The sequence below is a fragment of the Camelus bactrianus genome, chromosome 5 (assembly GCF_048773025.1).
Source record: "Camelus bactrianus isolate YW-2024 breed Bactrian camel chromosome 5, ASM4877302v1, whole genome shotgun sequence".
NCBI classification, from domain to species: Eukaryota; Metazoa; Chordata; class Mammalia; order Artiodactyla; family Camelidae; genus Camelus; species Camelus bactrianus.
Window position 1 is genome coordinate 78810310 of NC_133543.1, and position 21705 is coordinate 78832014.

Here is a 21705-nt window from a genome sequence, read left to right on the forward strand (position 1 = left end):
AGAGGTTCCTTAATAGAGTGTTTGTTGATTGCTTCTGTTACTGACTAGCTGTGTGAACTTGGGTGACCCTGTCTTTTAGTTTCTGCATCAGAATGGGGATAATAACTGTTTTTACCTCAGGATTGTTGTGAGCATTTCGTGAGTTAATGTAGGAAACCTGCTTGGAACCAGGTAAGCACATAGAGAGCTCTAGGTGTTAGCTACGGTCATGCTGTTGATCAGGATGACTGATGAGAGATTCTGGTCAGAAGCACAGTTTTCTCATCATGGTCATCAGCCTGAGCCTTTGAACCAAGAGTTTTGACAGAGTTTCCCCATTCAAACTATTAAAAATTCAGAAAAGCGTAAGTAGGTTAAACACTAATCTAGTAATGGAGATCCATTTGTTTTTATCCTGTTTTGATTGATAACATACTTCCTACTGGAATCAATTCATATGATTTTCTTACTAATCTAAGACTCAGTTATTCCAAGTTCCAAACAGAAGTTACGTTTTATAAATCCAATTTTTTTAAAGTTTAGTCTTTGTTCTTTGAGTAACTTTGAGCCAATTTCCGGAATATTTCTTGGTTAGGAAAGTGGTAAAAGAACTGGGCATATTTCCCTGCTATATACTTGGATTAAATCTACTCTGACCCAGGTGACTGACTTTGGAGAACTTAACCTTTGATAGAAACAGGAGGTAGCTCTTTTCAATGATGTCAAAGTTTGGTATTTGATGCTGGGGTCTCTGGCAGACAATTAGAGATGTGCTGGCTGGAGTGAGGGAGGGTAGGGGGAGAGTGGTATCTATTTGCTTATTTGAAATTCTATATTGGCTGAAAAGTAGGATGAAGGGAAGAGAAGACATTTAGCCACCAGTATTTGGCAAAGAGTTATAAAAAAATTTTTTTGATAAAGAATTATGCAAATAATTTCTTACTAAGAAGAAATTCTAACTCTAAAACAAAACGTTGAGGAAAGAATGTAGACAGTAAGCAAGCACAGCAGGCAATGTATAAATGAAGAGAGTTTCGGGAGGGAACAGAATGAATTTGAAACTGGCCAGGAAAACTTGGGAAGCCTAATCACTCTCTGACTGCAAGTAAACTTCTTTATTTCTGTCTTCTTGACATGATTTTATTTTAATTCAAAACACCGAGGACATTGTCCAGAAACAAACTCTATGTTCCGAGGCATAAAACAGCATGATAGGAAATATGCCCAAGGCCAAGTTCTCCCGGAGACACTAATCTTGGCCAAGCCATTTCCTCATTTTCTGCCTCAGAGCATGCTAGTCAACTAGAGAACAATTTATTCATTATGTTATGAAGATAATACTGTATTCCCAGATTACACTGAGTCTGCATGTACTGAATCTAATCCATTCATGCTGCTTTCCCAACTTTCATGCTCTTATTACAATAAGTTATAAAAACCAGTGAAATATATGCAGAAGAATACTCATATCATTTCATGGGAGGTGAGTCTTAAAATCTTTATAAATTTCAAAGTTCTTTTTAACAAACAAGATAGGAAATGCAGTTCCTCAATTTAAGTTGCCAAAATAGCCGTCGGTATCATAGGAGCTATTTCTCATTCTTATTTAAGATATGCATTAAAGGATCTAAAACACGCATCTTCGATGTTTGTTTCATAGAACATCTTGTTGATTCTCACTGTGTACTTGGAAGAGTCTGGGTGGAGATGGATACAGAGTTCTAGGGTATGTCCTCTCTCCCGGATATCATTGGTTGCCCATCCAGCATTCTTTTCACTTGTCCCCTTCCAAACAATGCTCAGATTTCTGTTTAGGTCTCCATCACTCCCCAGTGCAGCCCAAGAAGCTCAAAGAAATCTGACTCCCCAGCAGTAACCAACAGCTCCTGCATCCCTCCTGCCAGTCATGAAGCCAGAGGCGCACCCGTGACCTGAGTGCCGGTGAGGCTGGGTCCTGGGCCCCCTGGAGTGCTGGGACAGTGGGATTCTCTCATGCTTGTTGAATGGGAACTAGAAGCTCCTGGCTGCCATCCTCTGACCGAAGGAGACAAAGCCTGCACTGTGGGCTGCAGGCAGGAGAGGCAGAAGATAGGTTTCTTGCTAACACTGATAGAGTCTGGGGCCAATAAAGCCCCTGTGTTTCAGAAGCCACTTCGAGTCAGATGTTCTCTCCTGTTTCTGCAGCCAAAGGCATTTTGTCTGATGCACCCCTGAAACCTTCCCTCCTGGCCCTACCCATGAACTCATTACCTCGATGGTTAGGATCAGTGGCTCCTTATCTTGGTAGACGATCTTCACTCGCTTCGCAGCTCGCTTTGCCTGGACCTCGGAATCAGCGATCACAGCACAGACCAGCTGACCCACGCAGAATACCTGCAACGCAGGACAAAGCAGTGTTCCCAAGGAGGGCAGGCACCAGGTCCTCTCTGCTCATTCATTTCCCCCTCTCTGCTGGCACAGAGCTAGACACACTGGAAATGACCCCTTCACGTGGGACTTCGCCGCAGTGCTGTGGTTAACAAAGGCGTCGGTAGAGAAGTACACTGGTCAGAGCAGGCCTGCTGACCCCAGGTGCCCACAGAGTGCAGGTCTTCAAGCCACATGGTTGGCAGTGGTGGCTGAAGGGAGCAGGTGTGATGCTGCCTCAAGAACAACAGACTCAGGCTCCAGGGCTGCTCAAGGGCCAGTGGGCCCAGGAGAGCCAGGACCACGGTTCCACCTGGGGTGGCCACACCACGAGCAGGGCCACAAGGCTACTCTAAGAGGCAGCTTCTGCCTGCATGGAGGCAGAAGCCCATCTCACTCAAGAGAAAGGAGGGAGAGGGTGATAACACAGCCCTGCTGGTGAGCACGTCTCTGGCCTGAACTGTGGTGGAGCACAGCTTTTCACAAAGAGACGTGACTGGCCATGCGAGCCAAGACCAGGCCCGGAGTGTTCACTGTTTCACCTGCAGGAGGGGTAGGTGGGTGGCCTAAGGAGTTCACACAGGGAGCAGGGCAGAAAGCAGAAGGGAGAGGCCAAAACTATGGCTCCAGAAAGGTAAAAATAGGACTGGAAGAGGTCACACGAGTATTTGATTCTCTCTCCCACCTTTTTCCATGATCAAAATCAAGACAAAACATAATCACTCATTTTTTAAATCCGCAATAGATTATTAGGTCTTTTCTCCAGTGAGTATATAGTAGTTTTAACACTAGATAAAAATGGTAGTAAAAAAAAAAGTTAAATCCAGCACACAAAGTGTGTGTGTGCTGGGTATGGGTGGGCGGGGGCTGTGGGGAAGGAATGAAACAAGATGGCAAATGCTGATAACTGTTGAAGCTGGGTGATGGGTCGACGGGGATTCATTGTACTGTTTTTCTCTATTTTTCTGTATGTTTAAAATTTCTGCAATGAAAAGATTTTTTTAAAGGTATAGCATGCTAAAGACAAGTGTTAAACTAACAGAGGCAATCATTCATAAGGACTCTGGTCTCCGCTCTCCACAGACTCGGGTTCTGCCCTGTGACCTGGTACACAGACTCGCCCTGAGACGCTCAGAGGCTGCATGCACACCCTTCAGAGAGCAGGTGTCATTGAGCATCCCAGGATGGTTCTGTTTGTTTAGTTAATATTTATGCAAAGGCCACAGTTCTCACTGTCTTCTGCCAGGACCACACAGTCCCGCCTCGGGGGAGGTTCAGCCTTGACTTCAGATGCTCAGTTACCAAACTTTCATTTTTATCAACTCAGTCTTCCAGCGAGAGCCAGAGGCAGGGACTCTTTCAAATGATGAAACTCTTTTCAGTAAACACTGAACTGAGAATTCACAGTCATGCAGAAAACCTTCAGGATACTGCCCTTGCTGCATTTTCTGATAACTTAAGATACAGTCATCAACATTTTCATCATTTGAAGCTTTTCAATGGCAACAATGCCATCCTCTGCTCATTTACCCTGCTTTGCAGGAAGTAGTGTATAGAATATACAGATGAGTCAGACATGCTGCTCAAGGAATAGGCAGGGGAAATAGGACATAGAAACAAATAAATAAGCTCAATACAAGATAGAAAGTGTAATAAAGGTCCACTTTGCCTTCTCCTCCAGACAGTAAGTTTTATGAAGGCAAGGACCACATAGGTCTTGTTCACCTATGGCGACCAACCACAATAGGTGCTCACTTGAAAGGTGCCTGTTGAACACATGGCAGTATGAATGAATGAGTCCGCGTGAGTTCAGAGAGGGAGACAGAACTCCTGGATTAAAGAATAAGGAAAGGCCTCACAGTGGAGATGCCGCTTGAACTTGGACTTGGCCTTTGGACACACTGAGACTAGGGCAACAGCAAGGAATTCTCAGGGGAAGGATCAGCAAATGCAAGTTATCATTATTCTCATTTATCCTTTCGTAAGTATGAAAGCTGCACACAATCTTACTACTAGGAAATATAAATATCCAGGTAGCATTTATATAACTAGTCAGCTTCTTTACTTAGGTGGAAAATGAGTATTTCTGGAACTCATTCACTATTAGAATACAGTGGTTTATATAAATAAGCATTCAAAGAATATCAGAATCCTTTATCATGTGCCAAATTTGATGTTATCTTTAAGAAAATATGAAGTGCCATTAACTGAAGAACTTATTTTTAAAACAGAAGGCAAAAATGCAGCACCTCCTCTGTCGATAGAAGTTTCTCAGGTTTGGTTAAAAGGCAGAAGTAATTTACGCCGTGAAGATCTTCCTCAGTCACGATGTCCACCACACCTGGCAGGCTGAGTGCTTCTGACAGATCAATAGACCTAGATAAGAACACACAGAACAGGGCTCCTCAGAGCAGCCCTCAGCCAGCAGACCATAAAGAATGTACATAATTGGAGAATAAGATACGAGACAGGTAAGATACAGACAAGAACCCTCCAATCGTTCTATGCCAGACAACTGGGAAAAAAACCTCTGGGACCATGAAGTTATCATATGGAGGGATAAATTGTAGTAAATCCCACATTTCAATCCTGTTTCACTTCAAATCTACATTGGACATCGCCAACAAATAGCTTATCTTCTTCATCCCATTATTTTTCACTAATGTGACCTAGCCAAAAAGGCAATCGTAAATGTCTGTTGTGATAAAAGAGCTTTATCACTTACACAATCTTAGCATGAGCTCTTGAACTTGTTACAAAAGCCAAGAACAGTTCCTGGTCCACTGCAGGCATGTCGTCACAGTAGATGGCCTCACCCGTGGCATGCTTAATACCAGACAGATGCATGATGGGATGGCCAATTGGGTCTTGAGGAAGCTGCAGTAGGTCTCCATTCTGTTTAATCAATAACCAACATATCATTTTTATAGTCTATTATGCACATCTTCCATAAGAGGGGAGCTATATAATTTACATCTAAACCAGAACACCTCTGAAAATAAAAGTCACTATTAATAATAACCCCAGGACAGTAAGCCAATTTCAAGAATTCAACAGGCAAAGTGAGGTGTACAGCCATGATGTTGTTCTCATTTTTGGGCCACTACTTTGAAAACAGACCACAAACATCTCTAATGCAAATTCTATTTGCATAAGTGAATGAATAAAAATCTTTCTTCTTGATAATATAAAATTGCCTTCTTGCAAAGGCTCACGTATTTCCTTAACTTTCATTATCAAAATTGTTTTCCTGTTGTAGCTAAAGCGTGGCACGTGTACTATTTTGCAGAAAATACTGATGATCATGTTTATAGAAAAGATTGAAGGCATGCATTTAACCACAAGAGGTTTTTCTTTTTCATTTTTTTTCTATGTTGAGTGAAGAAGTCTGAGAAATAATTGGTAAGACATAACTTAGACAATCCTGATGAAGAATGAAGACAAAGGAACTGCATTTTGAGTAATGATTAACTAATGTAACTCTTTCTTAGACACCCATGGAGTAAAATGTCTTGCCATGGGTTTTATAAATACCTTAAATATGCTTCATTAACCAAAGAGGAAATTAAGAAACATAATGTCTCCCCCATATTTCAAAGATGAGAGAGTCGTTAGCTTTCCTAGTTGGTTGGTCATTGGGAGAAGAAGAATTGGAAGTATAAAGAAAGAAGTGTTAAGAGACCTGATGTAGACCGAGCTTAGAGAGCAGGGTGAAGGCTGAGGCTGCCGGTGGGGCTGGTGATGGGAGAGTGGGAAGGGGAGATTCCAGGAGAATTGCCAGCCAGGCAGCCACTCTCTAAAGACCACTCTCTAAAAGGAGAATATAAACTTCAACTTCTTAGTTACTACGATACAATGCACAAAAAAGGAGTATTGGTTGAGGTTTTTTTGTTTGTTTGTGGTTGTGTTCATCCTGACTTTATAAACTAGAAGGCAGAAGATTATTGAGAAAAATAATCTAGAATTTGGTCTAGGCACCATTAAATAAAGGTGGACATTAGGCCATGAATGTAGGGGAATAGGGGCAATGAGAGAAAACTTTACATGTTGGGGTTCAGGCAATACGAACAGGGATTTGAAGCAGCCCCAGCACACATCAGCCCCAGGGACACTGCGCTGTCCTTGTGGCCGAGTGCTCTCAGTGGGTCTCTTCTCCCCGTCCTCTGAGGAGCTGAGATGGTGATCAAAAGAAAAAATGTAAGAGGACTCTCTCAGCTCTGGTCTGACCTGTTCCAGATGGTAGGGATGGACTCCCTCTGCGAAGCACCCGCTATGTTAGGTGCTGTGTTAGGTTCTCAATTTGAACAATGTCTGAGTGAAAAATCACCCACATATATATATATATATATTTTAATTCAAAGAGATTTTCTTTATCTATCCTGAAGAGCAAAATTCCAGGTAATTTATAAGCTTAGACACTAAGGAAACACATTCATACACATCGACAAAGGCTCTGGGAGTTTTCTATGACATAATACTTTTTACTATAAATACTGAAACACATCATAGCTTTGGGGGAAAAAAATCCTTTTGAAACCTTACTGTGAGGCCTGCCTGCCAAAAGATTGAAGACAAATCACAAAATATATCTTTCATGGGTATAAATATGAAATTGATTAATTTAGCTGAAGATATAACACTTCTTTTTATTTTTTTGTCAGTCAGTTGTGATGAATCTACTGGTTAAAGAGGTTGAATTTCATTACTTGCTCCCACTTGTTACACGGCTAAAGATACCACGGAGAATGTTGTCTCCTCTAACTGGTGATTGCTGGTCAAAAGGCTTTTTAAGCAAATCAGCTGATGTGGGGGAACATAATGTTAGTCCTGAGTGCCAAAGTTCCTGGAGCAATGTGGATATTTGTATGTGTGTGTAAAAAACCACAGGAAAAACAAAAACAAAACTCATCTGTGTAGGAGATATGTTGCTTCCAAAATTGCCTTGCTATCTATGGTAACAAACTATGTGAAGATTTTCACTTCTCTTTGGATGATCTGAATGCCCATTAATTTGATGTTGTTGTTCTTCTGGTTGTTGAAGTTTATTCCAGGGTCAAGGCAATGTTAGGGAATTTATAAGCCAAAGGTCACGGTGACCGTATTTTGCAGAACACTGGAGAAGATTTTTCAGAATGATCACTTTCAATGGTGTCTGGCATATTTGAATTTTTGGACACATTGAACCTAAAACTGGAAGAGGTGTACACCGACTTCATTGTTCATTATGACACACTATAAGCTTTTATAACTAAATCTAACAAAAGATCGGAAGAACATTCTTTAAAAAGAATGTTCAACAAGCTTTTTCATGTTCTTGACTTAATGAAACTCTCCAGGTAAAGTATCTTGCTAATAATTTCGAGGCAAAACATACTGAATCTTATCCAGCTTACCAAGAGGATGACTTCAGGCGGTACTCTTATAATGCTGTGGTTGAACATTCCGTTTGAAAGTTATGAGAAATTCTGTTCTAATAGTCAATTTTCATTAGCAGAGCTTGAAATTAGCTCTTAGAACTTACATTTGATTGAACTCTAAAATGTAACTCAGAGAGAAAACACTTGGAGAGCAGGGATGGGGCGGGGGCGATGTATCTCCACATTCAAACGAAATAAATCAGCAGCTCTTTAGAAAAGCATTACTGCATTTTCATCAGTCTCCCGGGGCTGTTTCCAACTGGCTCTGTAAATAAAATCAAAGCAGCCCCACGGCCCTGACACAGAATTGACTTTGTGCTTGGACTTCCATGATCTCAAGGGCAAGCGTGCAGGGCAAATTAGGCAGCTTATTTTTGTCGGTGGTGCAAGGTCACAGAACAAAACACATGGCCTTCAACATAAAAACAGACATTTGAAAAAAATGACCATTGCTAGCTTCACTTTCAGTCACAATGCTTCACTGATTTTGAAATTTTAATTAACACTAAAGAAGGCTGTGGGAGCGCAGGCTGACAAAGCTTGAGAATCACTGAGAGATAAGTGGGATGTCCACGTGAAGTCTTAGCCAAGGTCCCTTGAATTTAAAAAGAAAATGCCACGAACCTCGTACTTTAAGGTACTCAAGTGATGTCTGGAATGGAGATCCTCTAAAGCACTCTCATACGTGTCTGCAAGGCTAGGATAGTGAACAGGGTCCTGAAAAGTAAAACCATTGTAGATATTTAAAATATGCCAGAATGGTCTTGGAAGGGAAGCTAGCATGGTTCTTAGCAAGCAGCTCTACTCAGAAGTCTAACATGTATTAAGTACTTGCCTGGAAGTACGAGCAGGGTTCTCCCTGCTATCCAGGACACATACCCTTGAAGGACCATACATACCACCACATATTACGAAAAGCCAAGTGAACATTGTAGATCACTGACTTCCAATATCTTTATGTTTCTTTTGATTCTTTCACATGCTTTTCTTAACGATTTAGGACTTACAAACCAGTAAAACAAGAAGGTAGAAGCTAAGTAAGTAAGTTGGAAAGGAAGAGAATTCTTAAACCAGGAAGAAGTCAGAGCCAAGGTACGTGATTGCAAATGAGCATCAAACTCTGCTCTGTACCCCCTGGGCAACCGGAGGGGAAGTAAAGTGCAAAGGGCTGCATCCTTGTCACGACCCCACAGCAGGAAGCGCTCTGGGGTCCCAAGAGGAACACTTCACAGAGCTGAGGGAAGTGGGTCATTTGGTCCTGATGCAATACCTCGAACAGTACACCTGATGGTTATTTTTTACAATTTAAAATCTTCAACAGAAAATTAAAGCCAACAAAAGCTATTATTTTTAATAGTAGAGGAATAATGAATAGGTGAAATTGAGTAGAAGGTAAAAGACCACAAGGTGAAGCTTTACATAATATCATTTGATTCACCCAATAAATTGTACTTGCTTGCTATTAATTGGAGGAGCCTGCAGCTGGCTTTATTTTTCCTCTTTTGATTACCTGGTGACAACACACCAGTTATGTAAGATTTCAAACTTCTATTGTAAAAACTTTGATACGACTGTTCTGGTTCTTTTTTGTTCCCATGTGTAATGAGAAGCTACCTTCAGAAGGAATGATAAGAGAGAACGTTGTGCCTTTTATTTAAAGTGATCGTACTAACTTCTATCTGACATGAGAAATGTTCTTGGCTTCTAGTCTGGTTTGGTCAGCTGGTTGTAGCTTGGGATTAATGAGGTCAATATGGTTCAGGCTCCCTTTGGGTCTAGCAAATTTATTCCAAAAAACTTTTTTTCATTGTGTCCTCCCTGGCCAATAGTCTTGTAACTCTAATTGTGCCTGGATGGTTACTGCTCTGATGATGCCTCTCGGGCAGTCTCCACCATGCTCCTCTGAAGCACTGGGACCATATTAAGCCTTTTCCTATGATGACCCACGACAATAACCTCGTGGAGTGGCTGCCATCACAATCTCATCGGTGAGACAAATAAAGCTATACCCAGAGGAGAAAGCCAAATGCACAAAAGTAAACCTTGGCAAGTGGAAGACATGCTTTTCTGAGGGAAAATACGTTCAAACCATTAACAAGTTTTCTGAACGCCATCCAGACACACAACGGGCCAGAAACAAAATAACAGGGTGATGTTAAGCCAACTCCTGCACAGCTCGAAGCTCTGCTTGCAGTTCTTCCCCAACACCCAGCCCACCAACAGGCAGCCTGCCGTATACCCAACAAGCCCATGAGTTTCCGATTCGGGATGTCTTTTCTATTCTAGTCCAGAGCTATCTGGCAGGGGGTTGTGGCTCCACTTTGGGTATCCCCAGAGACCCCAGCACTGGGAAAGCTAAGGCCTGGTCGGTTCCACCTACCATCCTCTTCAAAATCTGTGACACTTCCAGGTAGAACTTGAAGAGGAAGCTGATGATGAGGGTCCTCTTGAATTCTACCTTTCCACCTGGAGCTGAGGCAGGGAGGGAGACTTCATCCAGAATCAGCCTGCAAGCTGCGTCCAGCATCTCTTCATTCCAGGGCCTGCGGGAGTCAGAAGAGAAGACTGCTAGCCTGGCTCACCAGCTCAGCTGGCGTGTGAGACAAACAGCAACAGTTTAATGCAGGAAAAAGGAGTCCAATCTCCAGGGTCAGGAAACCCAAGTTCAGATCTCAGCCCATCACTCTCAAGGTGTCTGGCTTGAGTCCACCACTTCATCATCTGTAAAAGGGCCATAACAGTAGATCCCACTTCCTGGAAGGGTCGGGAGAAAGAAATGACAACTCATGTTAAGTCCTCAGCCCCGGGGTGACTGCCCCCTAGATCACTGCCTGCCAGGTTCTGTTTTACGCACCTTACATGGAGTCATTCATGTAATCCTTTCAACTGCCCTGTGAGGGAGGGACGATTACCCCCCTTTGACAGATAAGGAGACTGAGGGGCTGTAAATTTAAGTAAGCTGATTGAGATCACATAAGTAATAGGAGTTGAACTGAGATTTGGACCAGGCAGTGTGGCTCAATCAAGATCGTGCTTTTTACCACTATTCTATTACTTCTGAAATGGTAACCAATAACCAGTAAATGCTCAAGAAATGCTGGCTATTACTATTATCTACAGAAATAAAAAGTCAGGTATGCGAATGCACTTAGCAAGTTATTATAAAACAAATTCCCATCATCTAGCTTTCATAATGGTAAATTATTCTCTCCCAATAAAGAATGAAAATGTACTCATTTTGCTTACTGTGTCTGTATCCTATTAGAACATGGGTTCTCCCTGCCTCTCAGTCATTCTCACACACACACACATACACATACACACATACAAATTGTATGGTGCCCACTTCAGAAGGTACCAAGACACATGGAAATAATCATGAAATCTTACTGGAATCCCTTCTCATTAACAGAAAGGCAGTCAGCATTTTTCTTTTTGCAATTACATGTCACTACAAAAAGAGCTGCTCCATTACTTGGAGTCTGAGGACATGATTCCATACCTTCCGATGAGTTTCTGGCAGGAATTCTCTGTACAGATGGTGGTTGGACCAACGCCTCCGTACGAGATGGACAACTCTCTAATGATGCCGTCTCCTCCTCCAAAAAACACTCTCATTCCTGAGTTGACTATCGCTAGCGCGTTCTGCTGCCGCTGGGCTTGTCGGAAGGCTGACACAAACTCCCACTGAAAGCAAAAGTTAAGTGGCATGTGTAGAAACACTGAGGGACAGCTCTGCACTGGGCAGTTTGTGTATGTTTCTTCATTTGAGCCTTGTCAAACTCTCTGATACGGATCGAATTGTGTCCCCCCCAGAATTGATATGTTAAAGTCCTAATTTCTAATACCTCAGGATGTGACTGTATCCAGAGTTAAGGTTCTTAAAGAGACAATTAAGTTAAAAAAGAGATAATTAGGGCGGGTGCCAATCCAACATGGTGGTACCCTTGCAAGAAGAGGAAATTTGGACACAGACATGAACAGAGGGAAAACCACGTGAAGACACAGGGAGAAGATAGTTATCCATGAGCCAAGGAGGGAGGCCTCAGAGAAAACCAACCCTGCCAACACCCTGATTCCAGACTTCTAGCCTCTAGAAGCGAAAAAATAAATGTCTGTGATTTAAGCCACCCAGGCTGCGGTTCTTTATTACAGCAGCCCTAGCAAACTCTTACATCCTCCAAGGCGGCTTGATAATTCCCATTTACAGATGGGATATCTAAGGCTGGGAGTGATTTGGTAATTAGTTCAGGGTCACAGTAAGTCTGATGCTAGGATTCACTCTTGAGTCTGATTCCAAAGTCCTTCTTCTTTCAACTAAGTTCTATTGCAAATTTATAGCCTCTTCAAAGCTCCAAGATTTAAGTAGGGGTATGTTTCAAGTCTTATTTAGGAAAAAGCCTCACGAGACAAAAAATTTTTTTAAATCTTTAAGAAAGTAACTTTAGAGCTTGGGTTGGGGGAGGGAGAGACAGAGAAAAAGAGAGAGAGAGAGAAAGGCAGAGAGTCAAAGGTCTTCTGATTCTAGGAATGACAGGGGAGTATGTAACACAAGTGAAAAATAACTATTCACAAACCCTCATATTCTCCACTGCAAACACTCAACATCTCTTTTCACCCACCATCCATTGGAATTGACAAGCTGTAGGCTCACAGGGAAAACAAAGAAATTGAAAGAACATTCTCACCTTCCTCGAATAGGGGATGTTCACTGAGATCAAGATTTCTTCAGGCTTGAGATCAGCACTGGGGCACTTTCTGAGAAACTGCTCATTTAAAGGAATCTGTCGTTTTCCTTCTGTGGAAAGAAATGACAATTTCCCTGGAATCTATTCTATTAAACAATCAAACTTCCAAAATTTGGGGGATAATTCTACCAAATACCAGAGGAAACCGATTGTTTGGGAAAAGAATTGCTCTTCCTATGTTTAAAAAGTCTTTCACCCTGTGATGGCATCCAGCAATGCTTCCTCCCTTCTAGGGCTCACTTTTTTTTTTTTTTGAGTTCTTTGTTTGCTCATAAATAAAAATATCTAGCAGAGTAGCCCAGAGGTCAGATAGAACAGGACTTTAGCAGTCCTCTTCCTGAACAGCATAATTCATTTTGAGCTTTGTAAGAAGGGAGAGGATATTAATATTCCTTTTGATATTCTAATGAAGTCATTCAACAAACATTTACTGTTTATAACCAAGAATCCTAGTAGTGAATAAATTGCCTTTAATGAATTTTTATACTAGGGAGATGCAGTCTTACTTGTTTATACCTTTTCTTAGCACCTAAAGAGTTTCTGTTCTTTAATCAATATATTGGGGGAGGAACTGTTTAATGAAATAGGAGTTTGAGATAAAAGCTAAGAAGCTTTTAATGTTTATATTTACATCACAAAACCCATTTTTCAATATATGATTTTTTAAGGGTATTACTTAAGTTGATAACTCTGAATGTAACATCTTCTTTAAGATAATTTTGTAGTTTAGGTGGTGTGAAGAGTAGGTATTCAACAAAAAGCTAGTCCATATTTTTAGATTAAAAAAACAGACTTACAGAGGACCAGTTAAAACTTTCTAATAATTGTTCACCAAGTTGAAATAAAAGAAATCAATGAAAAGTCCTGGATTTAGTTCCCAAAACTCAAGTAAGTAAATATAGAATGAAGCCCAACCAGTGTTCAATAGAAAAAGTCTGCAGGCTTCCATCAATGACAGATCAAGTTTGAGCACAAAGCATGATGTGGGTGCCAGAACACTCCTGTACAACCTGGAGGAAGTCTTCCACAAAGGTGCCCAATTGTTCTCAACAGCCTAGAGTTCTCTCCACTACTCAGATCACATCGGGACACTAACCAACACAGATGTGGCCAATGTCAGGTGACCAGTATGGTAAAATGTCCAGCACAAGTCCTCAAAAGAAAGAGATGAAGACACTGGGTGTATTAGGACCAGACTGACTAAGCTTCCAAGCATCCAGAAAGGCAGGAAGAATTACTAATATTATAAAGAACAGTCATTTTCAAAACGACTTCCTGAATCTCCAGAGGGGCAAAAGAATAGGCAGAGCAGGATTTAATCATCTCTAAGAAGGAGCTGTCACTTACCTTTTGATAACAAGTTGAGGGTACAGTTGCCCACGGCCAGGAGGGGATTCAGATCTGAATCGAGATGCCGGCTCACTATGTGGCCTCCTAAAGACTTTTTAAATAATGGATTATTTTCACTCCAGTTGTGTAATTATAAAAACACAAGTGATAAAATTAGAATCAAGCAAGGCTTTGGAGAATGATTCTTTTTGTCTGTTCCAAAAGAACCAAAATGTCATGATTTGTCAGGAACAGTCATTCAAGGGACACACTAGAGTTTACTGTCATCAAATACATACAGCCATGTTCCTGATCTGGGATCCAGCCAGAGTTCCCAAGTGCTTCAAGAGGGCATGGTACGTCTGCGTCTTCTCCTCTGGGAGCTTCAGGATCACATTAGCCAGGATGTCCTTCACCTGAGCCAGGCTGAGGGCAGCACCTAAGGTCAGCCCTGAAATGAAATCGTTTGTAAATAATGCTATGTGATCACTGCTGACCTGGAAATGTCCATTAGGTTTTGGATTACAGATATGGGATCTTTATGTTCCATACATGCTACCCTGCTTACTGGTGGTCATCGTGGTGATGGAGGTGGTGGTGGTGATGGAGGCTAATTTTTTTGAACACTCACTGTTTCAAGCACTATGCTGAATGCTTCACAGAATCTTGAATTCCAACAAAGTTTTGGAATATTAATAGCTCTATTTCTCAGATGAAGAAACTGAGATTCAGTTAAGCAACTTGATTAAGTTCTTTCAGCTAATATATGACTGAGTCAAGAATTGGATTCCAGAGCCAAACTTCCAATCCGCATTTCATTGCTTCTAATTATTGTCATTAAATCAATTTCCATTATCAAAATAGAAAAGCCAGTTTGTAAGCTGCTTAATACATAAACTTGCTTTGGTTACTACTGTGCTTCTGGAAAGCAAAGACTCTCATTTTTATCTTCCATCCAGCATTAAGCATAGCACCCGTTATTAAATTATTGTTACAGTTCTCCACTACGGCAGACATACAAATTCTTCAGTGAAAATCTGAGTATTCAGACAATTAGTATCTCGTATAATCATAGAGAATTCTTCCCTGAGCCTCCTCCAGAATGTTATCATTCTTAGAAGAAAAGAATCTCTCTATATTATAATTAGGAATAATTTTATTTCTGCTTGTGTGCTGAGCAAAGCAAATAAATTGATTTTAACTAAGTGCATTTTAACTAAGAAAACAAGGACCTTAAACACTCACCATTATCTGTATAGTTTACAACATTCAGTTCTTCAATCCTATCAGGAGAAATGATCACTGGATGAAAGATGCCTTTAAATTTCACATCAGGCCCTAAAGGATTGGGAAAAAAAAAAGATTAGGATAAGAAGGGTCTAACTGTCTTTTAAATTTTGAAATTGTGATTAAAACTGATGTCTTTAGATATATAAAAATTACATATCTTTCTATCCATCAGTTCATTGACAAATCACACACACAGAGAATGGCTGGATGGATTTTCACTCAACTTGGAGAACTCTTTGGACGTGTCAGTCCTAAAACTTGGCTGACACATCCAAGACCCCTTGCGGCATACTCAAAATTCTCCTTGGGAAGACACTAGGAGAATCCTCAAAGAAACAGGAAGTCAAGCTGAGTTAGCAATGGACGCAATAGAAAGACCCTGTAACTGCAGTTTAAGAAAAACTACTATGTCCATGGAGACATCACTAAGAGAGGAAACAGGGAGGAATTTCAAGTACAAGCCGCAGACCCGTCTCCACGTGGGAGGGCAGCACAGCTGTCGCTGGGGCTGTGCTGCTGATGTGCTACGGAGCGACCTCTTGGTACAGCTCTGTGCGCTGTTCCTGCCAGGGCAACAGGAGTTCACTTATGCAACGGGAGTTGTGAAAGGCTGTTGAGCAATGCTGAGAGAGTCAAGTATAAATAATTCAAAATGTTATCTCAGACTGCTTTTCCTGAGAACACACATAAATGAGGTTTTTTTTCCTCCCAAAGCTCTTTTCCTTAAGTTTCCTCACAAGAAGCCCCTGGGGTTCTACATACCCACAGAGGTGTTCCCCATGACAACAGGGGCCTGGGGATACTTGGCTTTAGCTTTTAGAAGTTCCTTCAAGGTCACTGGGGAAATCCAAGTCATTCTATCACCGTGAAAAATTCTGGTCTTGTGTGGTTGCTTCTCAGCCAATTTCTATCAAAAAAGCAACAGAGATTCATGATCATCTCATAATAACATTTCCACCTGCTTCTGCTCTAATGATAGAAAGAAAGAAAGGAAATTGAGATTAAAAAAATAAATAAAAGTGACCTAAAAATACAGCTTTACTAGAAATCAGAGTACGGGATAAAAATACAATAACACCTTACTCTTTCTGGAGACTATTCCAATATATCTCCCTTTGGTGCTTTCATATCTCAAAAAAATCCATTTCAATGTTTAAAAATACTTTTACATGCTTAAATGTTAAATGAATACAAATACAAACGAATAAGACAGTGAACTGTTACATTTTATCTAATATAGCACAAATTAATCAGGGCTAGGAAAGAAATTTGACAAATGAAATGTCTCTCTGAATTTTGTCCAAAGTGGGCAGGCAGTTTGATGAGCATTATATATAGCCTGAAATAAAAGTAAATGGAATAGATCCAATAGAATTTTTAGTTCTAGCTGAGAGAGAGATCCAAACTTCAGATTGGCTCTGTCAAGTCATATTTTATGAGGTGAATTTAATCAATATTGTGTGATGAATTTTAATAGATGTCCTCTCAGCATCTATGGAGATGATCATACGATTTTTCTCCATCTTTATTAATAAATTATATTAGTAGACTTCCTAATATTGAACCATCCATGTAGCCATGTAATAAACCCTATTTAGATATGAAAAAAATATTTTAACATGCTTAGTTCTGTCAGAATATTTGTGGAAGAATACAACAGATGTTGTGATGTCATTTTAGGACATTTTTTATAGATACTGTCTGTTGCTTCTCACATTCAACTGTCCCTTGGGGGTGACTCCACCCTCATCCCCCAACGTCTGCCTCGGTCCCACACTCTTTAGACCTTGGGCTGAGGATACCAGGTGGATATTACTCATTTGCCAAACAGCTCTCAAGAGGATTCCTAAGCAGATGTCCCTCCTGACACTTCACCACGAATTCTTCTAGGACGAGCTCAACTTTGCCTCACTTACCATTAGCTCGGGAGGAAATATCAATTCCTGAGTTGGATCCAATGGCAGAAACTCCTCTTCTGAGAAGAGTTTTAGACTTGTCTTAAAAAGAGAAAGTATCAGAAGTTATTGTCATCAGGCAACTCCAACCACTTCAAATCCTTCGTGGAATAAGGTCAGAAGAAGACAGACACAGAGCAGACAGACAAAAAGCCAGCTAGTCAGCCATGGTACTTGGGCTCTAAGTGGTCCTGACACAGACCAAGCCACCAGCACCTCAGTGCAGGTGCCTGAGGGTCTCCAAAGCCCTCAGCCCCCGCACGCTCTCTTTGGAGTCTGGGGAAGCAGAGGAGGCCTGCAGCAGCACCATGCACAGCTGCGAACTAGAACATTTCCCTGAATCGCCCCCTCTCCTGTCACTCCCTGTTCTTTTATTTCCCTGACATCTCCACTTGAAAAAAACTTGAAAAAGGACTTTTTTTTTTTTAAACTAAGAGACATTAAGAGATCCATGCGCTTTCCCTCCTATAGCTAGCCGCACATGACCGAGAGTAACGTCTGGAATGAGGACGAAGTTGTTGGGATAGATTTTTTTTTTTAACAGAGATGGAGTGAGAATGGGAGAGGGGACATGTGACACACCTCAGATCAGTCAACTTGGGCAGCCATTTATTCTCTCTAAAAGTAAGTTGGTCTCTGCTCATGTCCTGGGGAAACCTTATAAAAAATTTACATCTCACTGACCTCATTTCCTTCCTCAAATTCTGGTAATCCATTTATTCCTTGATCCAAACAGCAAACCCCATTTTCTTTACTTTGACAGCAGCCAGAAGTCTAGTGGGTAAAAAAACAAATAAAATTTATTGCTGATTCTACTTTTTTTTTCAGTTTTATTGAGGTATAATTAACAAATAAAGTCATCTATATTTAAAGCGCAGAACGTGACTATTTGACATAGGTATACTTTGTTAATGATTACCACAACCAGGTTAATTAACACATCCATCACCTCACATAGTAACTGTGTGTGTGTGTGTGTGTGTGTGTGTGTGTGTGTATGTGTGTGTGTGTGGTGAGAACACCTAAGATCTACTCTCTTAGTAAATTTCAAGCACACAACACAGTATTATTAACTATAGTCACCATGCTGTAAATATCTTATAACAAAGTCTGGCAAATAGCAATAAATATTCACAATGATTGATTGGTAATATTAATAATATTTAATATTTTCTTAACAACAAATATTAATAAGTATTATTATCACTCTGTTCTTATTTATGATGTACTGACTTCATAATTTAACTTCCAAAGGGCCATCTTATGTCCCTTATTTCAAGGTTGTTTGTTCATCTAGTCATTCAACAAACGTTGATTGAGTTTCTATTCAAACCGTGCATGATGACCAGCCCTGGCGACGCACAGCATCTTCTGTCAAGCAGACCACCTTCTGGTGAAGAGATGGAAGAGCACATGGGCAAATACACCACTGTGGGACCAGCACTGTGACAGGGCTTGTTCAGAGGACTGCAGGAGCACCAGGGCAGGTATCTGACCCAAACAGGTCAGGAAAGACCCCTTGGGACAATGACCCATAGCCAGTGTCAAAGTGCTCAGGTGCTCGTTGTGTGGCGACCAGGGCAAGCTCATGAATAAAGCTGGGCGCCCTGCCCAAGATCAAGTAACGAATCACAATTACAGGCCTTGAGATAAGAAGCAGTCCTATATTAGTAACAATGGGCTGTTCTTCTAATCACACCTGCCTACCTCTACCATTTTGTTTTGGTAGGGAAAAAAATATACTCAATAAAATGCTCCTTTCTACTTACTTTACAGAAAGTCTTGCATGCATCAATTATGGGCCTGTATCCAGTGCAACGGCACAGGTTACCTGAAGGAGAAAAACCCAGCTCTGTTACTCAAACAGCCTAGAGGGAGGCAGAGTCTGCCAAATGTACGATGGAAGTAAGGACCTCCATCCAAGAAGGAAGCCCTGCTCCACATTCCACTAAATCCACAAAATTAGATTTTTTTTTTGTCAGCAATGTTGGGTATTTGGTTGAGAGTCTTGAGGTAGAGTTTAATAACTGAGCTATTTGGACTTTCTTCTTGTACAGTTTTTTAAACTCTCTGCTTTTGATGGGTGCTTAGAGAACACAATGATTTCAAGCCCCAAGCTCTTGGTCTACAGACACATTCAAATTAGGAGTTCAAGATTTGCAGATACTGACTGGTATATATAAAATAGATAAACAAGCTTATACTGTCTAGCACAGGGAACCATACTCGATATCTTGTAGTAGCTTATGGTAAAAAAGAATATGAAAATGAATATATGTATATTCATGTATAACTGAAGAAAGGTGCTGTTCACCAGAAATTGACACAACTTTGTAAACTGACTATACTTCAACAAAAAACAAATAAATAAACAAACAAACTAATGGTTTGGAGTTACATAAAAAAAAAGAGCTAAGCTTCAGATGATGGAAAGAGGAAAGGCAGCATTCAGCAGCAAAGGCAGTTTTTAAACTTTGGGAGCAATTGAGAGCACAATCCTTTTACAATAAATCATTAGCCGGTGTTTCTCTCATGGTGGTCCAGGTGCCGCATTCTCCTCCAACCTCCAAATCTGGGCTTGATTTAGAAAACAAAGCCACTGAAGCAAGCTCTCTGGGGCTGGGGCCCAGGAATCTTCATTCTGTACAAACTCCCCATGTAAGTCTTAAGCACCCTAAAATTTGAGAACCCCTTGTCACTTGTTCACATCATAAACGGCCATGAGATCAAATGCATAACAAGACCTAAGGGAAATCAGAGAGAAGACAGTTCCTGTGCCACATCGCCCCTTTCTACTGCTGTCTAGTCCTGTCTTCCATGGAACACTTTTGCAGAGGAACCAAACACATGAGCTTTAGGCCCACATTCTCCAGCAGAGAAATAAAGTCTTGGGGAGACAGGAGACACAGACAAGTAGAGGCAAGGAGAGTTTCAGCAGAAATAGGATTTGGGAGGCGCTTACTCTTTAGAATTGTTTAGAGTCTTGTTAGTGAAGATCTCCACCCATCCACACGCTAGCTCCTGCACCTGCTAAACTAGCTCCACGTAATGGCAGTTCTTTGAAATAAGTATCCTCAGACAGTTTCAGTCTCTCTGATTTCATGTTATATTCATCATGAACCCTCTGATATTTAATATGGTCCTGAGAGCACCCACCCAATAGGAGAGAGCAGCATGAGGAGATAACTGGTCTCTTTCCAAGGGTGAATGAATAAACTGGCTTTGTAGTGATTATTACAACAAGCAAATCAAAAAAGGGAGGAGACACTTATAGATTAAGAGAGACTTAGGAAATGTATCAGCCAAGTGCAATGTGTGGCTCTTGTTTGAATCCTGATTTGGACAAACTAACTCTTCTAGTTATTGGTGGTATAACTTTGAATAAGTAACTCTCTCTAAACCTTAGTTTCTCCATCTATAAAATGGGCATAGCAGTAATGCCCATCTTAAAAAAAAATAATGCCCACCTTATAGAGTTGTTATAAAGAGTAAATGAGGTAGTGTTTATACAGCATTTAACGCTGTATGTGGCATACGGCAGGTGTCCACTATCATAAGCTATCATCATCATTACATAAAAATAAAAGCACACACACACACAACCTACCGCCAAGGGCATCAGTCAGTTGAGTCAGGGTGGGCTCTGGGTGGTTCCTCAGCAGTGTGTAGATGGACATCACCATCCCAGGAGTGCAGAAGCCACACTGTGTGCCGTGACATTTGGCAATCCTTTCCTGGAAGCATAGAAAGGTTAGAAATGCAGAATCAGATTCCATCCCAGACCTACTGAATCAGAACCTGCATTTTAATAAGATTCCCACATGTGGCTCATCTGCACATTAAAGTTGGAGAAGAGGCGCCAGAAAATCCTTCTCATCCTTCATGTCTCCCTTTCTTGGGCTGAGGTGGCCGTGATTACTGGGCCTCATCAGAGTTCGAGCTTCATCGAAGATTCTCGGCCTTCAGAATCACCAGGGGAGCTTTAAAATTTCCGAGGGCCAAGCAGTGCCCCCGACCAGTTGACTGAGACTCTCTGGGGGTGGGGCACAGACATATGTTTTTCAAAGGTTCCTGAGTGTTTCAATTTGCACTCCAGAATGAGAATCACTGAGATAAAGGTTACTCTCTGAAAGTCCTTCAGGGAAATAAAATGGATTCTACTCAAGCTGAGGGGAAAAACACAAAAACAAAAACAAAATCTTCAAGTATTTCCCACGTACCTTTATCTGCCCACTATTGCCCTCATGCTGTAGCACACAGAATTTGTTTACAAAGTGCCATTGTTAATCCAAGAAACAATCAAGATGGAGACACACTGCCTTGATTTCTCTTCCAAATCTCCCTCGCTCCTGCCCCAGTATTTTCTCTTTGGAGTCAAACTTCAAGGGTGCCACCCCATTTGGGAAGCTGTCATCTGGCTACCTTGCAGCCAAGAACACGGCAGCGGGTACTACATGAAAGGGTGTTTTCATGTCTCTGACCAGCCAAGTCTCACAGGCGCATCCAGACAGAATCTGCTCCCTCTAGGTAATGAGGTTTCATAGAAGACAAACAGAATGCAAGATTTCTTCAAGCCCAGGG

At 41.2% G+C, this 21705-nt stretch overlaps 1 protein-coding gene across 1 annotated transcript in view; it reads right to left on the reverse strand.

The window, feature by feature from the left end:
* The window catches only part of LOC105082311 (aldehyde oxidase 1), a 68816-nt gene that overhangs the window by 35724 nt on the left and 11387 nt on the right, over nt 1-21705 (reverse strand). Inside the window, exons 5-19 of the mRNA XM_010971889.3 lie at nt 20732-20858; nt 18894-18955; nt 17809-17898; nt 17086-17166; nt 15932-16076; nt 15125-15217; nt 14179-14330; nt 13898-13991; nt 12491-12600; nt 11305-11489; nt 10183-10345; nt 8427-8519; nt 5111-5280; nt 4635-4761; nt 2230-2352 (exon numbers count right to left, since the gene is read on the reverse strand). Of these exons, the coding sequence (XP_010970191.2) occupies nt 2230-2352; nt 4635-4761; nt 5111-5280; nt 8427-8519; nt 10183-10345; nt 11305-11489; nt 12491-12600; nt 13898-13991; nt 14179-14330; nt 15125-15217; nt 15932-16076; nt 17086-17166; nt 17809-17898; nt 18894-18955; nt 20732-20858 (1815 nt within the window). The remainder of the gene's footprint in view (nt 1-2229; nt 2353-4634; nt 4762-5110; nt 5281-8426; nt 8520-10182; nt 10346-11304; nt 11490-12490; nt 12601-13897; nt 13992-14178; nt 14331-15124; nt 15218-15931; nt 16077-17085; nt 17167-17808; nt 17899-18893; nt 18956-20731; nt 20859-21705) is intronic.